The 24,709-nt window shown below is 53.9% G+C and overlaps 11 protein-coding genes across 11 annotated transcripts; 6 read left to right on the plus strand and 5 right to left on the minus strand.

The window, feature by feature from the left end:
* Positions 1 to 132: 132 nt before the first annotated feature.
* Positions 133 to 2,571, plus strand: CCMA1212_009092 (Ubiquitin homeostasis protein lub1; the record flags this gene model as incomplete). The annotated part of the gene is made up of 3 exons (XM_073706193.1): positions 133 to 180; positions 247 to 1,741; positions 1,793 to 2,571. The coding sequence occupies 3 exons, from the start codon at positions 133 to 135 to the stop codon at positions 2,569 to 2,571; spliced, it is 2,322 nt and encodes a 773-aa protein (XP_073555157.1).
* Positions 2,572 to 3,101: 530 nt separating this feature from the next.
* CCMA1212_009093 (uncharacterized protein) lies at positions 3,102 to 3,978 on the minus strand (the record flags this gene model as incomplete). Its single annotated transcript, XM_073706194.1, has 3 exons — positions 3,802 to 3,978; positions 3,397 to 3,725; positions 3,102 to 3,335 (listed from the first exon to the last, which is right to left on the minus strand). Exons 1-3 carry the CDS (start codon positions 3,938 to 3,940, stop codon positions 3,102 to 3,104), a joined length of 702 nt encoding a protein of 233 aa, XP_073555158.1. The 5' UTR covers positions 3,941 to 3,978.
* Positions 3,979 to 4,239: 261 nt separating this feature from the next.
* CCMA1212_009094 (uncharacterized protein) lies at positions 4,240 to 4,725 on the plus strand (the record flags this gene model as incomplete). The annotated part of the gene is made up of 1 exon (XM_073706195.1): positions 4,240 to 4,725. One exon carries the CDS (start codon positions 4,240 to 4,242, stop codon positions 4,723 to 4,725), a length of 486 nt encoding a protein of 161 aa, XP_073555151.1.
* A 448-nt stretch (positions 4,726 to 5,173) lies between these two features.
* On the plus strand, positions 5,174 to 5,593 carry CCMA1212_009095 (uncharacterized protein; the record flags this gene model as incomplete). Its single annotated transcript, XM_073706196.1, has 1 exon — positions 5,174 to 5,593. The coding sequence occupies one exon, from the start codon at positions 5,174 to 5,176 to the stop codon at positions 5,591 to 5,593; it is 420 nt and encodes a 139-aa protein (XP_073555152.1).
* Positions 5,594 to 6,838: 1,245 nt separating this feature from the next.
* On the minus strand, positions 6,839 to 7,012 carry CCMA1212_009096 (uncharacterized protein; the record flags this gene model as incomplete). The annotated part of the gene is made up of 1 exon (XM_073706197.1): positions 6,839 to 7,012. The coding sequence occupies one exon, from the start codon at positions 7,010 to 7,012 to the stop codon at positions 6,839 to 6,841; it is 174 nt and encodes a 57-aa protein (XP_073555153.1).
* A 2,112-nt stretch (positions 7,013 to 9,124) lies between these two features.
* Positions 9,125 to 10,232, plus strand: CCMA1212_009097 (Sorbose reductase SOU1; the record flags this gene model as incomplete). Its single annotated transcript, XM_073706198.1, has 2 exons — positions 9,125 to 9,455; positions 9,535 to 10,232. The coding sequence occupies 2 exons, from the start codon at positions 9,125 to 9,127 to the stop codon at positions 10,230 to 10,232; spliced, it is 1,029 nt and encodes a 342-aa protein (XP_073555154.1).
* An 879-nt stretch (positions 10,233 to 11,111) lies between these two features.
* Positions 11,112 to 13,132, plus strand: CCMA1212_009098 (Trehalose-phosphatase; the record flags this gene model as incomplete). The annotated part of the gene is made up of 2 exons (XM_073706199.1): positions 11,112 to 11,489; positions 11,564 to 13,132. 2 exons carry the CDS (start codon positions 11,112 to 11,114, stop codon positions 13,130 to 13,132), a joined length of 1,947 nt encoding a protein of 648 aa, XP_073555159.1.
* A 388-nt stretch (positions 13,133 to 13,520) lies between these two features.
* Positions 13,521 to 14,379, minus strand: CCMA1212_009099 (uncharacterized protein; the record flags this gene model as incomplete). The annotated part of the gene is made up of 3 exons (XM_073706200.1): positions 13,521 to 13,871; positions 13,948 to 14,295; positions 14,371 to 14,379. The coding sequence occupies 3 exons, from the start codon at positions 14,377 to 14,379 to the stop codon at positions 13,521 to 13,523; spliced, it is 708 nt and encodes a 235-aa protein (XP_073555160.1).
* Positions 14,380 to 16,514: 2,135 nt separating this feature from the next.
* CCMA1212_009100 (putative indole-3-pyruvate monooxygenase) lies at positions 16,515 to 18,542 on the minus strand (the record flags this gene model as incomplete). The annotated part of the gene is made up of 2 exons (XM_073706201.1): positions 17,844 to 18,542; positions 16,515 to 17,761 (listed from the first exon to the last, which is right to left on the minus strand). Exons 1-2 carry the CDS (start codon positions 18,502 to 18,504, stop codon positions 16,515 to 16,517), a joined length of 1,908 nt encoding a protein of 635 aa, XP_073555263.1. The 5' UTR covers positions 18,505 to 18,542.
* Positions 18,543 to 19,715: 1,173 nt separating this feature from the next.
* Positions 19,716 to 20,689, plus strand: CCMA1212_009101 (uncharacterized protein; the record flags this gene model as incomplete). Its single annotated transcript, XM_073706202.1, has 3 exons — positions 19,716 to 20,091; positions 20,217 to 20,460; positions 20,527 to 20,689. The coding sequence occupies 3 exons, from the start codon at positions 19,716 to 19,718 to the stop codon at positions 20,687 to 20,689; spliced, it is 783 nt and encodes a 260-aa protein (XP_073555264.1).
* Positions 20,690 to 21,385: 696 nt separating this feature from the next.
* Positions 21,386 to 23,802, minus strand: CCMA1212_009102 (putative glucan endo-1,3-beta-glucosidase btgC; the record flags this gene model as incomplete). Its single annotated transcript, XM_073706203.1, has 2 exons — positions 21,386 to 22,683; positions 22,887 to 23,802. 2 exons carry the CDS (start codon positions 23,800 to 23,802, stop codon positions 21,386 to 21,388), a joined length of 2,214 nt encoding a protein of 737 aa, XP_073555261.1.
* Between the last annotated feature and the right edge of the window lie 907 nt (positions 23,803 to 24,709).

The raw sequence follows: 24,709 nt of genomic DNA on the forward strand, positions 1-24,709 counted from the left end.
GGCCACGATCTACCGACTTGGAGGAAGAGCTACTGCCTCGTCTTCACTTTCGCTCTTCTCTTTTGATCTGCCGTCTTCTCCGTCGTCATCGTCACTCTCGAGATACAAACCCCACCACAGCTTGCCGGAAGCATGGCTGAATTCAAGCTCTCAGCGCAGCTTCTCGGCCACGAGGCTGACGTACGAGATCCCCCAAGGCCCTCTACTCACGATGTATTGCTTTGCTGACTCCTCTTCGTGCCACAGGTGCGCGCCGTCAGCTTTCCCTCGCCCGATTTCGCCCTTTCGGCCTCCAGAGACTGCACGGTCAGGATATGGCGCCGCACACAAACAAGCCCGCCAGCTTTCGAGGGAACCCTCGTCAGCCGCGGCTCCGAATACGTCAATACGGTGGCCTTCTTCCCCCCGAACCAAGAACACCCGAACGGCCTCGTGGTGTCGGGAGGCAAGGACACCATCATCGAGGTCAAATCGCCCAACTCCTTGGCAACAGACAATGCCGAGCGTCTTCTCATTGGCCATGCGCACAACGTCTGTACGCTGGATGTCTCCCCCAAGGGGACCTACCTCGTGTCGGGCGGATGGGACGGCCAGGCCCGTGTCTGGGACTTGAGCAAGTGGGAGACTCAGCTGATGCTCGGTGGCCACGAGGGCATGGCTGTCTGGAGCGTCGTTGCCCTTGACGAGACAACGGTGGTGACGGGCTGCGCAGACAAGAGCATCCGCGTGTTCGATCTGACGCAGGGCAGAGGCGGCGAGGTCATGCCCGCGGCGACCATCTACACTCCTGATGTCGTTCGTGCGCTGTGCAAGGTCCCCAAGGGCCACCCCAGCGGTGCGGACATTGCCAGTGCGAGCAACGACGGTACTCTGCGGTTGTGGAAGCTCAACGGCCAGCAAGTGAGCGAGCTCCATGGCCACGAAAGCTTTGTGTACAGCCTGGCCAGCCTACCATCCGGCGAGCTTGTCAGCTCTGGCGAGGATCGAACCGTCAGGATATGGAAGGGGTCCGAATGCATCCAGACCATCACGCACCCGGCCATCTCTGTGTGGACGGTTGCTGTCAACGCAGAAACGGGGGATATCATTACCGGCGCCAGTGATGGCATCGCGCGCATCTTCACCCGGCGGTCGGAAGCTATGGCAGATGATGCGACTCTCAAGGAGTTCCAAGACTCTGTCAAGGCCTCAGCCATCCCTCAGCAGCAGCTTGGGGGCATCAACAAGGAGAAACTGCCAGGCCCAGAGTTTCTGACCTCCAAGGCAGGCACCAAGGAGGGCCAGGTTCAGATGATCAAGGAGAGCAATGGCAACGTCACGGCCCATACCTGGTCAATGGCACAGCAGCAATGGATCAACGTTGGTACCGTGGTGGATGCCGTTGGCAGCACGGGCAAGAAGGTCGAATACAACGGCCAGTCGTACGATTACGTGTTCGACGTCGACATTGAGGATGGAAAGCCTCCGCTCAAGCTACCCTACAATCTCTCTGAGAACCCTTACGAGCGAGCGACCAAGTTCCTCAACGACAACGAGCTGCCGCTCTCCTATCTGGATAACGTGGCCAACTTCATCACTGAAAACACCAAGGGGGCCACTCTTGGAAAGTCTGCCCCGTCCTCTGGACCTGACCCGTATGGCACAGAGTCGCGATACCGACCTGGCGAAGAATCCCAGTCTCAAACAGCAAAGGCGCTACCGCAGAAGGAATACCTCAGCATTTCTGCAGCAAAGCTCGATGGTGAGTTGCCTGCTAGAGAAGATCCGCAGCTTTTATACTAACCCCTGATAGCCATCTTAAACAAAATTACAAACGTCAACAAGACTATGATCTCTTCTGGTCGAAAAGACGTGGCCCTGAACCCCGGAGAAGAGAGCACCCTGCTGTCAGTGAAGGCAGCCCTGGACTCTTCAAAGGCCATCTCAGTCCCTGAGCTCAATGTGATTCTCAAAATTGTCACCGAGTGGCCGTATTCTGATCGACTGGCTGGTCTCGACCTGCTGCGCTGCGTGGCCAGGTACCCCATAGCAGCACAGTTTAAAGGGCCCCTGGGCGAAACCCTCGTGGATATAGCCACTGCCTCGTCGGTTCCCGATGATTTTCCACCCAACGAAAACGCGGCCATGATGGGCGCTCGAACACTGGCTAATCTGTTTGGATCGGCCGATGGTCGAAGCCTTGCGAGCTCACAGGCGGACAAGGCTATTTCGTTTCTAGAACGCGTCACGGGCATCAAGGGGGCCGAGCCCATTGGCAAATTTAACCGCAATGTCCTCGTTGCGGTGACCACGGTGGCGGTCAACTATTCCGTGCTTGTTAACAAGGAGAAGCTGCTGTCTCCCGAGCAACGGCGACGTCTGGTTGCTGTGCTTGGGGCTATCCTTACGGATCAGACCGATTCGGAGACTCTGTATCGAGCTCTCGTTGCTCTCGGCACCATCCTGTCGACATCTAAGGATGAAGCAAAGAGTCTCGGCGTGGCGGCATGGGTTCAAAGCGCGGCGAACAAGAGCTCCGAAGAGAGAATCAAGGGCGTGGCGAGTGAATGCCTGAATCTGATTCCTCGGTAAGCTTGTGAAATGGGACAAGGTACTAGAGAATGGCATGTTAAGGAAAAGGAGCAATCGATATATAAGACGCTCAAATGATTTCGGGAGGATATGCATAATGAATCATGGCAGTTCGCCAGCATGAGAGAGACATTTCATTGCTCTCTATACATATATAAACCGCACTCTATGTACAGATTTCGCTTTGTAGAGAATCATCCTCTTCGAGGTTAAGCAGTTGAAAGTAACATTGGTGAAATATACAGGCTGTAAGTAATCAAACGTGGCCTCGCCCTCCGGGTTTCGTAAAACGCCAACAACGCCATGCCCTGCTTGCCACGCTAGACAAGAGGGAGAAGAATAACCTAAAGGTGTGAGGGTACCAACTCTCGTCGACAGAGTGAGACCCAGGGGGTATATCTTGGAAGAATTACGCGAATGCCACACGCACATACGCAAAGAAAAAAGAACAGAGCGGAATAACGGAGCGAAGAAGGAGGAAGAACAGGAACCAGCAGGAAGACACGGTCTGTAAATGCCCTTCTCCTCCATCACAGAGCCATCCACACCGCTCCGGCAACCAGCGGCAGCCATCCGGCCCAGCTGTAGTATCTCGGCGCCGACCCGGACGGGGGCGTCGTGGAGGCGATGACGTCGAGGGCGGGCTCCTGTGTGGTGACGGTGTAGATCTGGGCGAAGCCGAACTGGGTCGAGTTGAAGCAGTTTGTCTCGTTGACGATGGGGATGCGGGGGTCGCCTGGCTCGGCGAAGATGATGTCGACGCACTGTTTGATTTCGACAACGGTTAGCTTGAGGAATGCTACGTCAGTCAGCCGTATAGCTTACAGAGTACAGAGATGCGCCGTGCTGAGCCTGTTCGACAACCTGGATCGTCGCCCTATCACCAGCGGAGACGTTGGCGCCAGCAGGCAGCGGGACCTGCGGGAGGCAGACCGTCCCGGGGTAGGGATTGTTCGTCGGTCCGAGGAGCATGAACGGCTTGACCATGATGTTGGACATGTTCGGGGGTCCGCCGTCGGGGCCGTCGGTGCCGTATCCCAGGTTGATCTGCAGCTGAGCTTGGAGGTGGCCGCGGAACCAGCCGGGCTGGAAGGAGACGGCGCCGCCGGTGGTGGGCCAGTACGTTCGGTTCCTGCTCGTCCCCATGCCGCCGCCTGATGCTGCATGTTAGTGACGATGCTTGGTTGAGATATTCCAGGAAGCGTCAAAGAGAAGCTGGGTGCTACTGACATGGATACATCCACTGCATGCCATAAGGGAATGTATCGTTGGTAATGAGGTTGTTGCCGCGCCATCCCGGGTATACCATGACGGTATGGGCCTCGATGAGGGCCGTTAGGGCGAGCGTGACGAGTAATGATAGCCGCATATTGTCGGTATTGTTTGCGTGATTGTGTGTGGAGAAATCTGTGTAACTCTTCGAGCGTGTGTAGTTTCGTCGTCGAGCTTGGCAACTCGTATCACTGCCCTGGTCGAGACAGGTTTGATTTCCCCTCTTTTTATATGCAGCTCGAATTCGAGAAATTCAAGTATGTATGTGGATCGAGAAGAGGGATGGAGTTCGGCAGTTGCGTGAATATATACTCGTATATCGTAGGTCGGCTGCAACGTTGATTCGGATGTCGTCTCGAGACGACCTTCTTGCTTCGTCGCAAGAGTTCGCCCTGTATGTACTTTCCGTGTGGGGCAGCTCCCCAAAAGCCCGACCAGACTCTCTCCCGTATTCGATGTTCGGCTGCTTCAAGACGCACAGATCGAGAGCTCAAGTTCAGCTCTTGGGCGGATAGACAGAACCTCAAGGAAGCTTCCTCTGAGACAACAGCTACCGAGGTTCGATTGTTGTCGACAGAATTCAAGGCAGCCGGCAAGTCAAAAGAACGAAAAGAAGAAATGGAGAAGAGGAGCGTGCGCAACCAGCAGGTCTTAAAGATGTGTCTCTCTGGGGGGCCGAAAAGAGGCCAAGGCCCGCCCTGGCACCAAGTATGCACACTCAATCGACCAACAGCGGCCCCGTTGCAGCCGCCCAACTGTGCTTCTTTTCCTTCCTCCCCCCTCCCTCGACAAGGACAAGGGCAGACGCCACCCGAGACGGGGACCAGGCTAGCGGAGAAGCAGAAGAATAGGCGCAAGAAGCTGAGTGGCCAAGAGATGTAGAACCGCTGGTCTTGTCTCTTGTTCCCCGCTCTGATTTGAGCAGCTCCTTTGGCGCTGGCTGGCCCAAATCAGGGACCCCGGCCCTGGGCTGGAGATGGGCGATCCTTGTGTGCGAATACCTCCGATTCTGGTCTCTCACTGGCTGTTCCACAGAGGCGGGTGACTGCTCTTTGCCTGCAGTTTACGAGCTGAGCACGGCAGCATCTCTGGAGGCGTCGTTTTTGGCTGGTCAGAGAGCTGTTCTTTAGTAAGAATGCTAGCTGAGGTTTAGGCATTTTCTCGTGTTTGTTTGATTTATTCCAGCAAACGCCACGCTTATTCGAAGCCACAGAAAGCACCCTCTTCGCGAAGCCGACGGAGGAGTAATAACTGTAATCCGGAGTTTAGTCGAGCTATCTGAACATCAGCTTGGGTAGCACAGAGGTCGAGAATCCGTACAGACTCGTACATGTCCTCCCCAGATCGCGGGACAACAACGCACAGTTACCTCGACAGGACAAGTTCTTTCACGGCTCCAGCAAGGAACCAAGGCGGACTTGCGTTCCAGCGTTGCCGGCAGGCCAATAAGCGGCTTGTGGCGCCTCGGAGGCGTCACAATGCTGATGTGAGAATCGCTCGTGGTTGGCCGATCGGCTGGGTTCTAAGCGCCCACGACCCTGGTCTCGCGTGCCGGTGGCTGCGGAGACGCACCTTGGGCCAATCGCCTCGACCGAATCGTGCCTGTCCAGAAGTTCGCGGGATGGGTGCCTTGTTCGCAGATGTCGAATTGTGGCGATGCAGGGCCCTCGTTGGCCATGTCGAGACGGTCCAATGGCAGGCGACGAGCTGGCCGGACTCGAACAAAGCTGCCGCATCAGTGGATAGATAGGTACAGGTACTGTATCTTGCCGCAGAAGTTATTATACAAAGGTACGTAGCAGCGGTGCCTGTCCAACTGCCTCTGTGGGTATGATTTGCCGGTGATGGTTGGTGCCAGCCCAGCGCATATGCATATCGACAGTGATGCGATGGAACGATGTTGGTGATATCTCGATCTCCCACGACTCACGGCTCGCTGTGGACGGTATTTCCCGCATTTGTCGACCGATGGTTTGGCATGTTGACTGGGTTTCCCTTTCGGGCTCGAGCCGAGCTGCCTTTTTGCTCACGCTGTTCAGGCTCATTCCGGCAAAAGTACTCGGCGATACTTGACCTACAGCGCGAACGCTGAGGCCTGATTCAAGCGTCTGACCCTCCTAGTAATGTGATAGTCGCTTGTAGACCGTTAGATCGACCGATATGCGAGATGCTAGTCGGCTTGCTATCCGTGGACCAGGTGTGTTAATAGTGGACATTTCACATCCGGGAGTGGGGATCTGCAATCAGTGATTCTTGCTTGTATATCCGTGATGACTTCTTTTCAGTCGCTAGAATCGCCCATTCGAGTCTTTCGGCTGTGTCTGGTTGAATTGGCAGACTAGGTAGCTGCAGCTGGAAGTTGCGGCAGCTCCCCATGGAATGTAGCGGGTGAGTCCTGCAGGCCTTGATACTACCTTAGTTCAAGTGACGGAACGTGCCTAACAGACGGCGCAGCCACGAACAACGACCCACGACACAAACATGGTCTTGGGCGGACATGCAGGCACCTTATTAGACCAGTAAAACGACAGTCAACGTCCGTGGACATCACTGCATTTTTGGTACTGGATTGTGATATTGACTAGCAAGTCATCATACAATGGCTGAGACTAGGTGGTCATCACTCAGAGAGATTGGCGCATCAAAGAGAGGAAGAGGAGTTGTAGTGTATATTGCATCTGTCACTTTAGTCTGGCCCCTTATTCCTTTGTCCTCCCGTATGTCAACCATGAATCCTCTTGACCGATTTGCCATCCGACAAGACTCCTACTTGCCCAAGGTACCCCAATGCAGCAGTACCTATTGATATCAGTCTGAAGATGTTTTCTTGTGGTGGTTCCGTGTGGTGGTTCTCGTGCGGTGGTTCTCGTGCGGTGGCGGCGGCGATGGTGCTGTGTTGTTGCCACCGTTGCAGCTGCCATTGCCGGCAGCCCCAGGAAAACTCCCTGTCTCTCTGTCAGCCCATGGAGCATCGTCAGGATGTGCACTCGACATACTAAGCACCGTTCGTAGTATCTCCAGCTGCCGGTGGGCCGACATGGGTTGGGCTTCGTCGGGTCCAGCCCACCGGCAGCAGAATGAAGAAGACGAAGAGTGGGATTGGGCCCTTGTCCAAGCTCAATGTCAGTGACCAGAGGTCAACAAAGGAGACGAAGAGGCCGGAAAGCATACCTGTTTTGTGCGCTGAGGCGTTGGGGGAAGGAATGCTGCCCCCGAGAGGTGATGGGGGCCACCCTCCCCCGTGTGGAGGAAGGGGGAAGGATATTGACGGCCGACCGTTTTGCTGCCACCACCTCCCCAGGTTGGCGGGGAGGACGAGAGTGAGGAGGTGGTGGAAGGAGAAGAAGAAGAGGAAGAAGAGTTGGGGGTGCTTATGGCAGAGCAAAGAGTATGAGGAGAGAAAGAAGAAGAGAGAAGAGAGAAGAGAGCAGAAGGGAAAGGCTTGTGAGCTTGCAGTTCTGGAGGGCGGTGAGACTTTCATTCAAGAGTGACGGAGCTTTGGTCGAAGGCAAGAGCTTTACAATGAAACACACGCCTCGGTTAATGCTCACCACCTGCTCACAATCGGCTCACCGGCCACGTCATCTCGGCAAGCCATGGGGAAGGAGCATTTATCACCAGTCTTGTCTGGAAGCTACGGTTCCGTAAGGGAAGGAGGTGCAGTTGATGGCGTTGTGGTCAACCTGGAAGTAGATGACGGTGTAGATGGGCTTCCATAGTGCCTCTTCTGAGAATAAAGATACCTACCTAGGAAACAGTAAGTGAAGGAATGCCGCGGATGCTCTACTGTCATTTCGTAGGAGGAAATCATTGTCAATGGTGATGATCCTCTTCGACTTGATACTGGATGTCGCAGCTCGTACTGTCAGATGTAGCGGGCCGTTGGATATACGGGGTATGCACCTGTAAATATCCGGAACAGACACATGACATTGCTCTCCTGTAAAGGAGAGGGATACTACCTCGAACTTGGCGTCTCTGCTGTGATTTTTGCACTCCGTAAGTCTTTTAGCAAGGATTCAGAGTCCTCGTCATGCATGTAATGGATATGCAATTGCGTGTAGCACCACCTTCTGGATTTCGCGTCTACAGGACAGTCGATTTTCAGCTCATGGGCTCACATATGCTCGCCCAACCTCATCGATCAATAAGACATGCACAGACAACACTCCAATACCAGTGGACTTGGAAGGACAGTCACGGATTGAACAATGAGAGGAACTGCCTCATTGTTATGCAATGGGCCACCGCTTCGGCATCGCAAATCAGCTTGAACAGAGGGACATGTTCAGCCCTTGATCTCGATTTGGACGCACTGCTTCAACGCATTGATTTCTCAATTTTGCTCCAGAAGCTTTCCCGAATTTCATCAATTAAGCCCATAATCTTTACTGTCACTTTACTTTGCCTTAAGGACTCAAGTCGCTGATAGTCGAGTGATCCTCCGAAATTTCTCGCGATGATGGATCGAGATGGTCCCAGCCGCTCTTTGCCAGTCCAAAAGCGCGACGAAAATCCATATACGAGGGCCAGTTGCCTGCTACACCATGGGATGAGTGAGATTACGGCCCTGGCAGGGCCTGCACAGACTCATCAACACGGAATCTCTACATCATATCGTCTTGGCGTTAGACGAATCAATTTCCAAATTTGGACTTTGACGCTCAATGCAAAGATCCCGTTTGCTCAGGTCAAGTTCATGCAAGCCATTTTGCCCTTCAAGCATATGCCGCGAAAGTGCCTTGACCTGGACGCCTCATGGTCCACAGCTGACATGTAAGACTGCCTTCATAACATCGTCATTAGCTGCTCAGCAACGCGTGTGCGATTGTATGAAAATACTCCTATCGTCAATCCTGTGGAGCATATATGGAACTGTGGCATAGCTAATTTCTTCGTCAATCGAACGAAATACTGTTGCCTATCTCTAACGTCTGCCAGATCTCACCATCGTCGGGCGGAGCCAAAGCTCCGAGTGGTGGTGATACGGCTTCAGCCTCTACCTATGGGTCAGCTTTGCCACTTTCAGGAACAGACTAGCATAGGGCAGCCGCAGATCATGACGTCGAGGCTGGATAACGATCCGGTTCTATAGATTGCGATTTCAAAATATTTGAGGATGAAGAATGCCATTGCAACGTCCGACGAGCTGCTCTCGTGGTAGTGCAACTTACTTACTCTCCTTGCGTTACATTGTCAGCCGCTGTTCTTTGACACGACAGCAGAACAACCAGACCGCCGTTCGATAATTCGATAACAAGACAATAAGACAACCAAGACCATGCCTGCAAGACTAGTTGCTCGATGCCGCAACCCAATGGGTCGGTGCAAGGTCCCAACTGCAACCCCAACGAGATGGCAAGCGGCTCCTATCAGCAACGCTCCCCTGGCAGCGTCATGCAAGCCTGCCGCAGCCTCTCATCACAATCGACGACACTTTGCAACATCCCGGGAAACGGGGACAAACGTCACCGGGCTGCCGAAGGGAACCGCAGTTGGCACCAAGAGATTTGCCGACTTTGACCTGGCGGGCAAAGCATTTGTTGTCACAGGCGGTGCTCGAGGCCTGGGATTGGCCATGGCAGAAGCACTTGTCGAGGCTGGTGGTAAAGGTATGGCGACCCCTACCCGGATTCGTTCTTCTGGATTATCCCCCTAGTGGCCCATTCCTGTGTCCTAACTGTTGCATAGTCTACTGCCTTGACCGGTTACCAAAGCCCGATGATGAATACCAGAGGGCCTTGGAACGAGTCGTCCCTGAATGGGGAGGCTCACTACAGTATAAGCAGCTGAATGTCAATGACACGGCAGCACTCAACAAGCTGATGGAGGACGTTGCCGCGGAGAACGAGGGAATCCAAGGCGTCATTGCGGCTGCCGGCATCCAGCAACTCACTCCCGCGATTGACTACAAGGCGGAAGACATCAACAAGATGCTGCAGACCAACTACACGGGCGTCTTCATGACGGCGCAAGCAGCGGCGAGACAGATGTTCAAGTACAAGAACCGCGGTAGCATCTGCTTCGTCGCCAGCATGTCTGGCACCATTGCAAACAAGGGACTGCTCTCTGCGGCCTACAACTCGTCAAAGGCGGCGGTGATTCAGCTGTCCCGGAACCTGGCCATGGAGTGGAGCTCGGTCAAGGAGAACGGCGAGGGCGGCATCCGCGTCAACTCGCTGAGCCCGGGACACATCGTCACGCCCATGGTCCTCAAGAACTTTGAGGAGGTGCCGGGCTTGAGGGACACATGGAGCCAGGCCAACATGATGGGACGGCTAGCCGAGACGAGCGAGTTCAAGGGGGCGGCGCTGTTCCTGATGAGCAATGCCAGCACATTTATGACGGGAAGCAACCTGATAATCGACGGTGGACACACGGCGTGGTAAAGCGCGGTTTATTTAATACTTTTAATGAGAATGGATGTGTCCAATAGAGCAGCTAGACTTTTGTACAAAGATTATCTTCTTCAAATTACTTTGTCTCTGCACGAGGACATGCATTTATTTACTGGAATCTGCCTTATCAATCTCATTTTTCTCCTAGATTTTTGCGTTGAATTCACCAAGATTCAGTCGGGTCTTCATGATGATGCGGAATTTCTCGTTTGAATGGGGACCTGTCAAGGCCTCATCGTCACCATCCCAAACAACACATCAAGTTGGGAATACCGTGTCGAGGGCCAAGTCTTGCACCACATGTATTGACAATTGCGAAACTCTTGATGGGCTTGTGTCAATTAACGTGAAACAGGAACCTTGTCTGGTTAGCCCAAACAATTAATGCATTCTGTTCTTCGTGTCGCGGCTTCAGAAAAGGCGTTGGCGATGCGCTCACGATGGCATCAATCAATGACCGGCGACTGACGTAATGAAGATCTTTTTCGGCGCATGTGCTCCGGAGAAAAAAACAAGGTAAGACAAGGTAAAAGATGACTCTCGAATCGCACGGATCTGTCGCCAAGCCAATGAGTTGGGCCTATCAGCATTGTCCCTTCTGAAAGATGCGGCTCTCCAGAGGCAAGTAGAACCATCAGATCTGTCGAGGGGGCGAGACGCTGTTGGAGCCGATCCTGGACCGTGCATTGACGACCTTGATAGAACAAAAGAGACAAATACTTACGCTCGGGCGTATCTGTTCATTCATTTGCGGCCTTTTGGCAACGCTGTCCTGTGATTGAATACCTCAACCCCTAGTTTGAGGCATTCATTGTTCGTCATACTGCGTTGCTATCGGTCAACTGCGGCTGCTGCAACTCACATCTCAAAATGGCCAACAGACTCACTCCGCACGGAGCCCTTCCGACTCGGCCAGCCGTGCCGCAGCGGAATGATACGCAGCTGCCGCCTCATGAGTCTGAAGCCATCACCAGCATCCCAGTGACTCCCGGAATATCTCAGGGAACTTATGGCGTCGAACGTCCCAACGGATTTCCAACCTCGAGGCGGCCTCAGCACGACAGACAAGACTATTTCCCTCGACGACCGCCACATACGGCGCCGGCTCCGGCTCAGCCACCTGCTGTATCACCCTTGAACGCGATATCGTTGGCAGCACGACAAGGCGATGTTCCCTTGAGTGGGAACCTTCTGTCCGTCACGTTTGCTCTGCCTCAGCTCCTGCGTTTTCGGAGAGGCGGGAAATGGGTCAGTCTCTGAACCGGAACCAATATCAACCACAACTTCAACTTGGATGCAGAAGGCAACTAACAGGCTGACAGGAACTGGAGCACAAGTACCACTGCTCTACACATCTCGACTCGCTCTCTTACCTTTCTTCGCCAGAGAGCCCGTGGCAACACACCGTCATCGCATGGACGGGTGAGATACACAATGTATCAGATAGCGCATCCGTTTCGCACGAAAACCTTCAGGAATCGCTCCCGGCTTCGACAACCACCTCGCTCGGCGGACACGCCCCTGGAGACGAGGAGGTGGGATCTGTAGAGACGTTCATCTCCCACCGAAGCAAAGCAGCTCTCGAAGAAAAGCTGTACAACGACCAGATACGAACCTTGCCCGTTTGGCTCGCCGATGAGCGCGACATCACGGATGCCGGAATCAAGCTCAAGAACCAGACGAGATGGAGGCGTTATGCGGAACACGATCTCTGCGCATTGTTTCACTACAAGCAACGTGCCCCAACAGGCGGCCATCAGGCGATTGTACGATGGAACGACTACCGCCGAATGAACGAAGCTTTCGCAGAGCGAGTCTGCGAAGCCTACAAGCCGGGCGACATTGTCATCGTCCACGACCATTACCTGATGCTTGTCCCAGAACTTCTCCGGAAGCGTCACCCCGGAATGCACATCGTCTTCTTCCTCGAGTCCCCCTTTCCCACCAGCGAGCTGATCCGCTGTCTGCATCGACGCGAGGAGATATTGAAGGGAGTTCTCGCCTCTGATCTCGTCTGCTTCCAGGCCTTTCACTATCTGCAGCATTTTGCAAACGCGTGCTCTCGTATCCTTCGCTACAATGCCACCAGCGAATGGGTAGAAAGAGGAGAAACCAAAGCACGAGTACACCTTACCGTACTCCCATTTGGTATCAACGTTGCCAAGATCACATCTCTGGCTTACGCCCCTTCGGTCGACAAGACATACGCCGAACTGCTCAAGCTATACAAAGGGAAGAAGGTCATCATTGGCAGCGACCCCCTGAGCCGTTTCGGAGGCGTGGAGAAGAAGCTCCAGGGCTTCAAGCGCTTCCTCGACCGGTATCCAGAGTGGCGACATCACGTCGTCCTGGTGCAGATCACAAGCCCGGCGACCATGGACGACGATGACGGCGATAACGTCGTCTATGCTCGTCAGGTCAACGACTTGGCCAGCTCCATCAACCAGGCCTATGGCTCTCTCGACTTTACGCCCGTTCAGATACACAACCAGAGGCTGTCTCAGGACGAGTACTTCGCCGTCTTGCGCCTTGGCGATGTAGCCGTGAATACCTGCGTGCGAGAGGGAATGAGCACGACGAGCCTGGAGTATGTCGCGTGTCAACGCGATGCTCATGGACCGGTCATCATCTCCGAGTTCAGCGGAACGGCAAGCAGCTTGGAAGAGGCGATCCGGATCAACGCCTGGGACGTGGGTCAGGTGGCCGATGAGATCCATCGCGCCTTGACCATGTCGCCGAAGGAGCGGAATCAGATGCACAAGGCCTTGTACCAGCGTGTGGTCCAGGGGAACGTGCAGCTTTGCGTAAGCAGCATGCTGAAGAGGCTCATTGATGTCCTCAAGCTGGGTGATAGCGGCAGCTACAGGACCGAGGGTCTGTCCAAGCCATAGACAAGGGCTTTTAAGGAGAAAATACACGTAGCTAGGAGCACTCGCAGAACAGCATGCATTTGCACCAAAAGAAACAGCAAGAGGTCGTATACAAAAAGGTTGAGACAGAAGAGGTCATCATGAGTTACGAGCACATGGAAGCATTATACAAGATCAAAAAACAGGAAGAAAGATCAAAAAGCAGGAAGAGAAAATAACGACTCATGGACGCATCACACCACACGAGTTCGGATACACACAAGTCTTGAAGGTACTCTCATGTTCAGGCGGGTTCGAATAGACAGGTTTCATAAATCGTATACTACTAGTAATACATACTCCAACAGACACTTTTCATAGAGATCGTGAACTAATACACAGCCGTGAAACGCATCATAACCAACTCCTCCTACTTGGTCGAAGGGTTGGGAGAGATGGTGTTATCGGGAAACTTCCTGAACAGGTCCGCAATGTGATCAATCGGCGCGGCAAGCAAGCCCATGGCCGTCTCAAACGGCGGGTGCTCGCCAGCGCTGGGATGGCTGCGCGAGGGGACAAAGGCCTTGGTGCGGCCAAAGGACTTGGCCATGGACGCAGACTCGCCCTCGACCTCCTGGAGCTTCTGTTCCAGGGTCGGCAGGTCTCGTTCCTCTTCCTCCTTGATGTGCTCCGAGAGAGGGGCCCAGAGGTCCTTGAGCGTGGTGACGTAGTCTGGGTCTGACGGCTTCAGGTTCTGGAAGGTCTTGAGCAGCTCCTTGACCTATTTTGAGTTGCACCATCAGTAATCCACAGTCATGACACGACGAATAGGTAATGGCACAGGCGGGTTTACTCACAACGTGGTGGTCCTTTCGATCACTCTCGGCCATTTCCTTGCCCTTGCTCCCCAGATACTTCTCGAACGCAGGATACACAACCAGCTCTTCGCCGACAGAGTGACGAGCGAGCTCCCAGACGAACTGGTTTCCGTACCGCTCCTGGTGGTCGTGATCGCCCTGGTTGTTGATCACCTCATTGTAGTACTGCTCCAGCTCGCGGTGGTCCTTCTTGATGGCCTCGGAAATGCTCGACATCTTGACGGCTTGAGCAAAGGTTCGACGGGCGAACGAGGAAGAACAATATTTACTGCACTGGCGCAACTGGAGAGAAGCAGTGCGCACACTAAACATTCTCTTGCTGAAGAACTTGGGAAGGGGATGAGAATGAACGAGGGTTTAGATGCGAGGGAATGATGGGAAGAGAGCTGAGACTCTGCAAACTCGTGCCATTATATATACTGCATCTCGTCTCCAACATGCAACTTCTTGGACACGATATATGATGCTCGTGTTATTCCAGTCAACCAATGATATGAATGCCATTTGAAATGTTGATGCTGTCGTGACGTTATCGCATCGTAAAGTTGACACCTCGACCGTAAGACGGAATGCTTGGTCTGTCGGTAGCCGGGACAATGATGACGCTTCGCAATGCTCATGCCAATCAACTCAATGCTAATGGAACACAGTAATCATGACCATGCACTGCAGCGAGCGCAGGTCCTTTCGAATTTCCGTCCAAGGGCGGCTAGATCGTCGACGCGGAGATGCGCATCTAGTTTGTTTAGTCGACAATAGTTGAGTGGCGACAAGGAGAGGGGAAGCTTGGGAAGACGGGGGAATCGGCGCGGTGGCGATCGGGATCTAGCATCTGTGTAAGCTTGAAGTTTGAAGCGTAGTTTCAACCGGGATCCCCTAGCTATCCAAACAGTGTGCCTCGGCCATTGGGCGGCAAACACGCAAACACGAGAAGTCGTTCACTTACTGTGAACACCAAGTGCCAACCATCAGCGACAAATCTCACACTGAATCACGAGATGAGCTGGAAACGAAAGATGTCGGAAGAAAAATGTATTGTCTGTCACTCTCTGGCTACCGATTCCCACAACCACATGCCGGAACACATATGACCTGAGGCCTCAATAGATCCTCCCACACCATCATCATGGCCTCGAGCTCGTCCGCCATAACAATATTCGCCGTGGAATCAAGAGGATATTCGACAAAAAATGACTGCAGTAAGAATATCGACAAAAAAATGTTGGAAATTCGTCTTTGATGCTCTTGGTTGCTGGTTCCGGTCGCAAACATCCGTCTCAAAAATCCGCGGTAAGGAGAGAAGTTCTGACGCCAGGTCGTATCTCATAACCGCAGCAGGTCTCCAAGGTGAACAGCATCTGGTCGACGCGAGTCTGCAGACACAGGGCGTTGGGAGAAGCAGAAACGGGAGCAGATGCCTACAAAAGGAGAACAAGTCACTATCGATGCCACAACAAGATTGCTTGCTCAATACCCACCAGCCAAACCCGGAACCAGAGCTAAAGCAGTGGAGTGCTGGACCCCCTTTGATGTAATAATGATTTGTAGAAGATGCGGAATAAGGATGAATGGGAGGAAAGATGCTGAATAAAGATAAAGAATAATGATGATAGGAAGAGATGTAGGTGGTTCTATGCTGTCACGAGCATTGCAAACTGGCGGATGACGATGCCGATGATGACGGCGACGACGACGACGACGACGACGACGACGACGACAATTAGGGTGATGATGTTGGTGGTTGATGGTTGTGGTGGTGATGCTCGTGACAGAGCCAGCTCAAGATTGGGGAGAATGAAGAGAAGAAGAGGTTGAGAGGGAAGAATCGAAGAGGGCGCAGGGAATTTATACTCAATCTCGGAGAGCCAGAGTGCAGAAATCAAGAAACGAAGGAAAGCGTAGGGCAGCGGGTCAGCGAATACGGCAGAGAAGGTGTCTCGCTTGGGCAGTCAACAAACCAGCGGTGAAGGCCCAAACAAGAAGGATTCAGCTCTCAACACGCAAGAATGGAAGGCTTAACGTGGCGAGACTTGAAGGCACGGGCGATGGGAAGCATGAGCTGCGAGTCCCAACAGCCCAGATAACCCCAAAGTCGAAGTGCTGACGCTCAACGAGCAAGCAGAAACAGACGGATCGGGCAGAGATGCCTCTGTGTACGCCCTTTCCTCCCGGCCTTCCCCAAACGACATTTCCCCGGGCCGACAATGGCTACCGAAGAGACACCTGCAGCTTGTGAATGGCAGCAGCGTACTGATTGCTCGTCCATGGAGCGGATGGTCCCTTGTGATTCGAGTACGCTTGCCTGCTCAGGTACAGTTTACCCCTGACTGCGAGCAGGAGGTACGTCACGCGTTGCTGCTATAGGCAGTCGCTCCATGGCTTGCAATTTACACAGGCATATGAGCCCAGAATCGGACGGTCTCTAATGGAAGGCTATTCCTACGTATATGATGCTATAAAGAGAGTGGCATTCGGCATCCAATGTGTGTGGGTAACCACCAGTCTCGGGCGAACACTTCTCAGAGAAAGAAAATCCGCTCTCTACTCTATTTCTCGCCATACTGATATAGGCCCTCCTCGATCCCCTTGATCTGCAACGCCAATGCCCTCGAATAGTACCGACACAGCGCTAGATTCCCCCCGTGATACCAGAAGCCGGGGTGTCCGCTCTGCTGCCAGAGAGTACGAAGCTCTCCCCCCTGGCCAATCCCCCAGACATCCTGTGTCTTATCTGCAACCGCATCCCCAAACATCTGTCGCGTCTTCTCTCGCATGTTCCCGTATCCTGTTGCTAAGATGATCTCGTCTGCCTCCAGTTCAGTGCCATCTGCAAGGCGCAAGCCATGGGGCAGTATCTCGGCTACCTCCTGGCCGGACTTGATCTTGATCTTGCCGTCGATGATAAGCTGAGAGGCCCCGACGTCGATGTAATATCCTCCTCCCAACTGGAAATACTTGAAGAAGAGGCCAGCTCCGCCGGGCCCAGAGTCTACATTGAATCCGGCGCGTTTGAGGCCCTCGAGAATGTCCCGGTCGTTCTCGGCCTGCCTTCGAGCAACCGAAATCTGAAGAGTCTTGAGCACAGACATGGGGTGGCTATGGATCATGAGATCAACGTCCTCCACAGGGGGTCCATCCTCTGCGTAGGCGCGCAGAGCAATGTCAGTGATGGATTTGGATGTGGTGACAAAGGTGCTCGAGCGCTGGACCATTGTGACGTCGTAGCCCTTTTCGACAAAGTCCTGCGCAATGTCATGGGCCGAATTGCACGATCCGACTATGACCGCCTTCTTGCCTCGGCTCTCCTCCCGAGCCCCTGGGAACTCTGAAGAGTGGCAGATGCGGTCGCCTTGGAAAGTGTCCATTCCCTTGATTTGCGGCACGTTCTTGAAGCCCGAATGGCCTGTTGCTTGGATAATGTGTCGTGGATGCAGAGTACGAGTCTCTACCGAGCCATCTCCCTGACATCGGAGAACAACTTTGACGGTCCAACTGCCCTTTGCGGCGTCCCAAGATGCTTCTTCGACTGTAGCGCGAGTCCACACGTTGAGCTCAAGCAGGTTGACGTAGGCTTCGAAGAACTGCGCCAACTTGTCCTTTGGCGTGAAGATGGGCCAATGCGGCGGGAACGGAAGATACGGCATGTGGTCGTACCAGACAGGATCATGGAGCACCAGCTGATCGTATCGCTGTCTCCAACTATCTCCGACGCTGGCATGTTGATCGATAATCAAGGCGTCAACGCCAATCATCTTGAGTCTTGCCGCTGCCGTCAGCCCGGCTTGTCCAGCACCTGGAAGCTGTTAGTTGGGGCAGGTTCGTAGTTGAACAGGATCCTCCAAGGTTACAGGAGTAGAGAAAGGGACAATCCTCACCTATGATCAAAACAGCTGGATCGGCATCCTGATACTGGATCTCTTTTTCTCTCCTTTGCGCCCAGTTCTGCCGGCCTGGCTTCGCGCCGTGCTGGACCCCATGGGGCCGTCTGCCGTTGATAAGCTCCTCGTAGCCGGTGAGCCCCTGAAGTGCTGTGTAGAGGGAGAAGAATTTCCAGGTTCCATTGTCGTTCATAAGCCGGGCCACGCCTACGCCGAATCCAACGGCCGTTTTGAAGTTGACGAAGAAGTGTATTCCAGGAACCTCGCCCTCTCCGTCGAGAGGGGCAACTCGAGGTGACCGCACGTCAGAGCTCGTGTCAACAGCAATTTCTTTCAGCCGAAAGCCATCTCTGGATTTGGAACTCGTGTCCAACAGCTCGCGAATAGCTTCGGGTCCTTGAGCAGTGCGAAACTCCCACGTCAGGGCCAAGTGGTCTCGCCAGAAGCCTTGATCGACAAAGAGCCTCGAGGCGGCTTCGTAGTCTCCTTTTGCGAGTGATTCGTTCAATGCCGTGACCAAGTTCAGGGCAGTCTGGTTGGGATCGAGGTCTGCGGGCGGAGGAGACGCAGATTGGGGGAATTCGGCGGGACGAATATTGATTGATCCAGGAGCTGAACGCTCGCAGGTTGGCAGGCGGCTGTGAAGCTGAGCAGCCATGGTGATTGCGGATGGCGAGGCTGGAGATGCGGAGGAGGCTGTAGAAAGAAGAAGAAAATCAGTCAGTCAAATTTCAATAGACGCAAGTCAAGTCATGAGGGCTTCATTGCGGGCAGCAGTTGGGCAGCACATGGACTTATAGCCGTCTCGTCGAGACGTCTCCGCTTCGGCCTCACGGGTATGACGACAAGGTGTAAGCCAATAGAGTGAAGCGATTCAGTGCCTGAGACAAGCCGTCTTGCATTCACCGCCCAATTCTGCCATATGATTGACTCGGCAAGTCAAGGCATTATTAGGCTGTTAACGCACAGAGAATTTCGATTGGTTCTTTTGGGGGTTTGAGGGGGAATTTATCCTGGCTATTTCCTGCTTGGAGACGGGATGCGTTGGGGTAGTGTTGATCTATCGAGCCACTGAGGGGGAATATGTGTATAGTAATCGGGAGACGCAAGTCAGACGGATTGCGCAATGCAACAGAAGAGACGGTTAATCAAATGAGAAATCAGAGAGCTCTGGAATACAAGTTGGAGAAAATAATAATGTCACCTCCTTTTTCTGATATGATCCCTATGATTGTGTATATGAGATCTGACTCCTCCACCAACCAGACTTGAGATCTGATTCCTTCAACCACGTTGGATCAGATCTGTTCAGATCTGATTCCTTCAAGCAGATTCAAGCAGATTCAAACAGATTTAGACAAACTTGATTTCTTCAATTAGATCGAATGACTTGGTTATCCCATCGGTTTCATTTCCTTACTTAGACCTGGTATAATGTTACAGCTCTCCTCAAAAGTCCGAAATGGCAGCATCTCGAGGTGCAGCCGTCAGGTGGTCTGGGCTGGAAACAGCACTAAGCTACAGCGCCTCAACGCCTAGAGCACCGCTATAATAAGGCTGTAGCGAGCCGAAAAGGGCAGTGCGCAAATTTTGCACATGTATGCACGTGATTCGCACATGGCGGGGCTAAGCGAGCCCGCCACAAAATCAATCCCACAAATCACAAACCCCCGACTGCCAGATTCAACTTCGCCAACCCGCGGCTTTGCAGCCTCATTCTTCTCAATTCTTTACAGCGGCCCGGGCACCCTGCCGACGCTGCCTTCTAGCAGCCCTCTAGGCAGCCTCCTATATAGCCTCAATTTGCCCTGTCAGCCAGCCAGCCTCTCTTCCTATTCCACAGCCTTCACCTGCTACAACTTGGCGACCATGGCAGACGACGATGAAGGCTGGACCCGCGTGAGGCCTAGCAAGTGGGCCAACCGTCTTCGATCCGCCGACAGGGATGCGGCGAATCTCCCTAACCCCGGTACCAAACCTACATCAGTCAACCCGGCCATCGTTGCGCAGCTCCAGAAGGAACTGGAGTCTATCCAGGGCGACCTTGATGCCTGGTTCCCCCAAGGCGAGCTGCGTGGGATCTTCTCAGCTTATGTAGCTGCATGTTCCCAATCCGGCCAGGGCCCCGTCTCCCAGATTGTCTGCTTCGGCATCGGCTGCTTCGACCATCCTGATGGCAACTGGCAGGCTAAGCGAACCTCTTATTGCCAGCTGGCGGCCCTGCTTCTTGTTGCAGAAGAACTGGGTAAGATCCTACTTACCCTGCATAAGTAACTATCTTCAAGAACCAATTCACGCTCTCTTTACTCCCCTCTTCCTTAGCACTGGTATATACAACTTGCTGACCTAGCAATCTTACACAAACTCCAGCAAGGACCCAAGGCAGGGACCCGTTCAAAATCATCTTCCAGGAGCCCGCCTTCAACCTCAACGACATAGCATTCATCAAGTCTCTTGGCCATATCGTCGTGGACACTCCAGAGGGCACCGATTACATCAACTCCGACACGCTCTTCTACGGCCCTCACTTGTACTATCAGCTGTACGCGGAAGCTCTCCAGGGTGAGCTGCCAGTGATTTATGTGGGCTCTGGCATCGAATGCTGGGAGTTGAAGTATGCTTTTTATCCCTCTTGCATTTTTCCTCCTTGATAGTCTGCTGCTAATCATGTCTATTTAAGTACCCATTTCCTGCCGCGAGACTTTCCAGTTACGATAGCTCCCCTCAAAAAGATCTTTTCGGAATACCAGCGATTCAAGTTCCCAGAGGCCAAGAACGGCCTCGTCTTTCATGGAACATACATTTGCCTCCGTCCGCCGACGGCTCAACGGGAGGCTGCTTAGGAGGCTGAACTCTGTAGAATGTTGATGCAGTTCTAGACGTGGATTCAAGCAATGGGCGCATAATGAATGGAGTTTGTTCCTTTAGTCAGATTCAGTTACTTTAAATCAAGTCTCATGATATGCAATTTCTCAATCTCTTCTGATTGCTTTATCAGTATCATCATCTTCAATTAGATTGAGTCCTTTCAATTGGGTTCATATGAGTCATGTTATTCTCCTCAGGTCTGAATCATTTAATCGGCTTCAATTATGTGTATTAAGCTGTGTATGTGCATTTGTGCATGCTGAATCCTCAAACGCCCCATGTGATATGCCTCTTCGCAGCGAAGAGAGAAAACAAGAAGCAAGCGCAAAAAGCGCAGGGTAAGTGACTAGAGCCTCGTCCGTATGTTCGCTTCGCCAGATCCATCACCTAGCACTATATGGGGCAGTTAGGTGAAGAGAACAACTGGTGAAAAAAAAAAAAAAAAAAAAAAAAAAACCTAAACACAGAATTATAGACAGCGGAAACAATAAACAGAGAACAAAAGACTCGAGGCCTGCAAATCGGGGTAAAGGGGGTGCTGGGTGGAGGGTTTGCGTATGTCATAACAGCACAGAAAATCGTTTCGCTTTCCATCATGCCTCATCAACCGGTAAAAAGGAAAACAAAACAAAATGAACAATAGGAGTATACACAAGCAGTCTGCCGCAGCCTCAAGAAACAGTCTTGCCGCCGCAGTCGGGAATTTTGACTCCGTCCTTGAGCTTCCGGTTGGCGTCCATCAGCCCCCATTTGTCCTCCCACTCCTGGCCCGGGGTGTTGTAAATCACCTTCCACGGCTCGTCAAAGGCCTCGAACCAGAAGTAGTTGGTGCCGTTCTCCAGGGCCTGGCACACCCAGTCGTTCATAAAGGTGTTGAGCTCGTCGATGCCCGCCACGGCAGGATCTGGGCACGTCGAGGGGCCTCCGCAGTCTTTGCCGCCCGCCGTCGGCCAACCCGTCTCAGAGATGATGTTCTTGGACTTGTCCTTCTTCCAAAAGGGGCCGTCGTGCTCGCTCCAGAAGCTGTACGTCCAGGCGGCGGCCTCGCTTGCCTTTGTTCCACTAAAAAAGGGGTGGACGTTGGCCATGATGTAGTCGCTGTCGTCAGCAAGAGCTTGCGTCCAGTCGTCTCCCAGGTCGGACGTAGCGACGGGGAGGCTGAGCTTCTTCTTGGTGAGGTTGGTGCGCACGTCGTCGAGCAGCTCGCCCAGGCTGGCGACGGTAAACTGCTGGCGGAAGAGCACTTCGTTGGCAACGATAATGCCCTCGAAGGGGTCGTCGCCGTACTCGTCGAGGATGTTCCACATCTCCTCGAGCTGGCGGGCGTTGGTCGTGGCGTTGTTGTCCTGCCAGACGCCCAGCCAGACCTTGATGTCGTTGGTCATCTGGAGCTTCGAGATGGAGTGCAGGACCATCTGTGTCTGGTTGCAGTCGGTGCCGTAGAGGCGGATCTTGTTGGTGAGCTGGCTGAGGACGGCCACGTCGCGGGTGATGTTGTTCTGAGACGGGGGGTTGTACAGACAGTCGGGATACTGCGTGTTGAGGGGGGTGTAGTCGACACCGGGGAAGACCTTGTGCAGGTCCGGGTTGTTGAGCAGGTCCTTGATTTCTTGGCTGTTGATGTCGAGGTCGCCCTCGCCGTCGTCCGAGTTTCCGCTTCCTCCGCCTGCGCCGCTTCCACTGCCACTTCCGCCCTTGGAGCCACTGCCGCTGCCAGATTTGCTGCCGTGATTGTGGGCGACTCGACTGCCGACGACGCCGCCGACGACAGCGCCGACGATGATGACGGCGACAAGGATGGTAATGGCCCAGCGCCATCGTTTGCTCTTGGACGTTTGCTGGGCCATCCAGGCCGACTTTTCCTCGGTGCTACCGCTGTCAAAGAATATGCCTCCTCCGCCTCCGCCTCCACCTTCGCCTCCTCCGTCTCCAGCATCTGCTCCAGTTGTCGTTGTTGTTGCTGCTTTTGCTACATAGACACGTCAGCGTTGTTGACTTCTTATGGATCCACCGAAACACAAGGATGAAGACAGTCAAGTCGGACTCCTCATGAAAAAGCTTGATCAACCAATAAGGGGGCGGAGGGCCATCAGGGGAGTTGGGTGAGTCAAGTGTCAAAGGCCAAGGTCACCAAGAAGGTCAGGAGAACCCAGGATAATCGCAGAAACTCACCACTACGTCCCAAGGCGCTCTTGATGGCACCAGCAGCTCCCACTCCCCCAACCGCCACGGCCGCCACGGCGGCAGCTCCCTTGGCTGCTCGGTCCGAGTTGGAGGCGCTCAGCATCGAGTTGCGCTGGCTGCGTCGCGAGTAGTCCAGCCCGTCGTCGCCGTCATCCACAATCTCGTTAGGATTGACCATGCCCAGCATCGGATTGCTGTTCCGCGAGTTGGCCGCATACATGGCCGGGTAGTAGTCGTCGCCGTAGGGATCGCGCGTGCTGCGCGAGGGCGAGCGCGAGCTGGCGGCGGCCGTCGGCATGCCCAGGGGGTTGAAGGCGGCTCGCGAGCCTCGTTCGCCGTCCGGGTGGTAGTCGTAGCCGCCCTGGTAGTGCGAGGGAGGAGGAGGCAGTCCGCCGTGGGCCGCCTGCATGCCGCTCTCGCGGGCATTGCGCTCTGCTACGCCGTAGGCGATGCCGGCCATTCCTCCAGAGGCCATGTCGCTGAAGTTGTCAGCGCCAGGGGTCACGTTGTTTTGGGAATATCGGCGGGAATTGGTTCTGTTCGGTTGCGCATACCCGTCATTGCGTGCTCCGCCTCCAGCAAAGTAGCCGCTGTCACTCTGCATGCGGTTTTGGTTTTGTTGATGCTGCGGCGGTGGAGGAGCGTCGTCACGATAGTCGTGGTCGTAGCCCTGGTCATAGCCATAGCTCTGGTTCTGGTCGTAGCCCTGATCGTAGCCCTGACTTTGGTTATAGTCGTGATTCTGGCTCTGGTGATGGGGGACCGGCGGCGGCTGGTGCTGGTCGTGATACTCCTGCGGCGAGTAGACGTGGCTGTCGGGAGAAGCTGCTCGATGCGACTGCGCTCCGTAGCCATCCAGAGGTTCTCTCTCGGTAGAGTCGCCGTGGTCACCGTAGCGCTGCATGACGGGCTCCGGTCTGAGGCTACACGGGACGTCAGCGGACTCGTGGTTCTGGCTCGCAACTCGATGGCAGAGAGGAGCCGCAGCTTGAGGCAGTTTTGCGATGCAATTGCCCACAGCAATGGAGCTTGGATCGAATTCCCTCGGGGGGATCGATCTGTTTATCAAGGAAAAGACGACTCACTGGCGGGCCAACAACGCCGATCAATGGATGGATCAAAGAAAAACGCAACAACTAGTCGACAGGGGTTCGCAAAAAGCAGCGGCGCAAGATCATCAAAGGCGCATGCGGGTAAGCAGATGCCGAGAGCCTGCAGTCGGCAAGATCAGAGGAAGGAAAAAACAATAGAGGCCCTTGCTTGAGGGGGTTGGGGAAATGAGATAGATATCGACAACGATGACGACGCGACCCGGTAACGCAAGGCTGGGAGGCGATTGAGCGATCGTGGGACTGTTCGTAAAGCGAGCGACTCTCTTCCTCCTCTGCCTTTTGCCTCCTTTATGAGCTGACAGTTTGGCGCTCGTATCGTCAGTCTAGTGTCTCGAGAGACGGAGAAAAAGAGAGAACCTGGATGAAACACGAGATACGACAAGGCTACGACGGGAAGACAAACCAGAAGCGGGAAGCAACAGAGCAGCTGCCGACGCTCGCTCTCCCTTTGTCTCCCACCTCAATACAATGACAAGTTTGAGAAGGCAGCGATGGAGTCGAAGAGAGCGAGAGAATCAGCTCACGATGTGTCGAAAGTCAGAGAATCGGGATCGCGGCAAATTGCGTTACTCGTCATTGACCAGACTAGAAGCACGTCGACCTTGGAAGCTGCCGTTAGCCCCCCTCGTAAGAACCGCGTGGCTTCAAGCACTCAACCCGCTGTAGCTGAGCGCCTCTGCCACTGGACCCCAAAATAAC

The sequence above is a fragment of the Trichoderma ghanense genome (assembly GCF_004382785.1).
Source record: "Trichoderma ghanense strain CCMA-1212 chromosome Unknown scaffold_15, whole genome shotgun sequence".
Classification (NCBI taxonomy): Eukaryota; Fungi; Ascomycota; class Sordariomycetes; order Hypocreales; family Hypocreaceae; genus Trichoderma; species Trichoderma ghanense.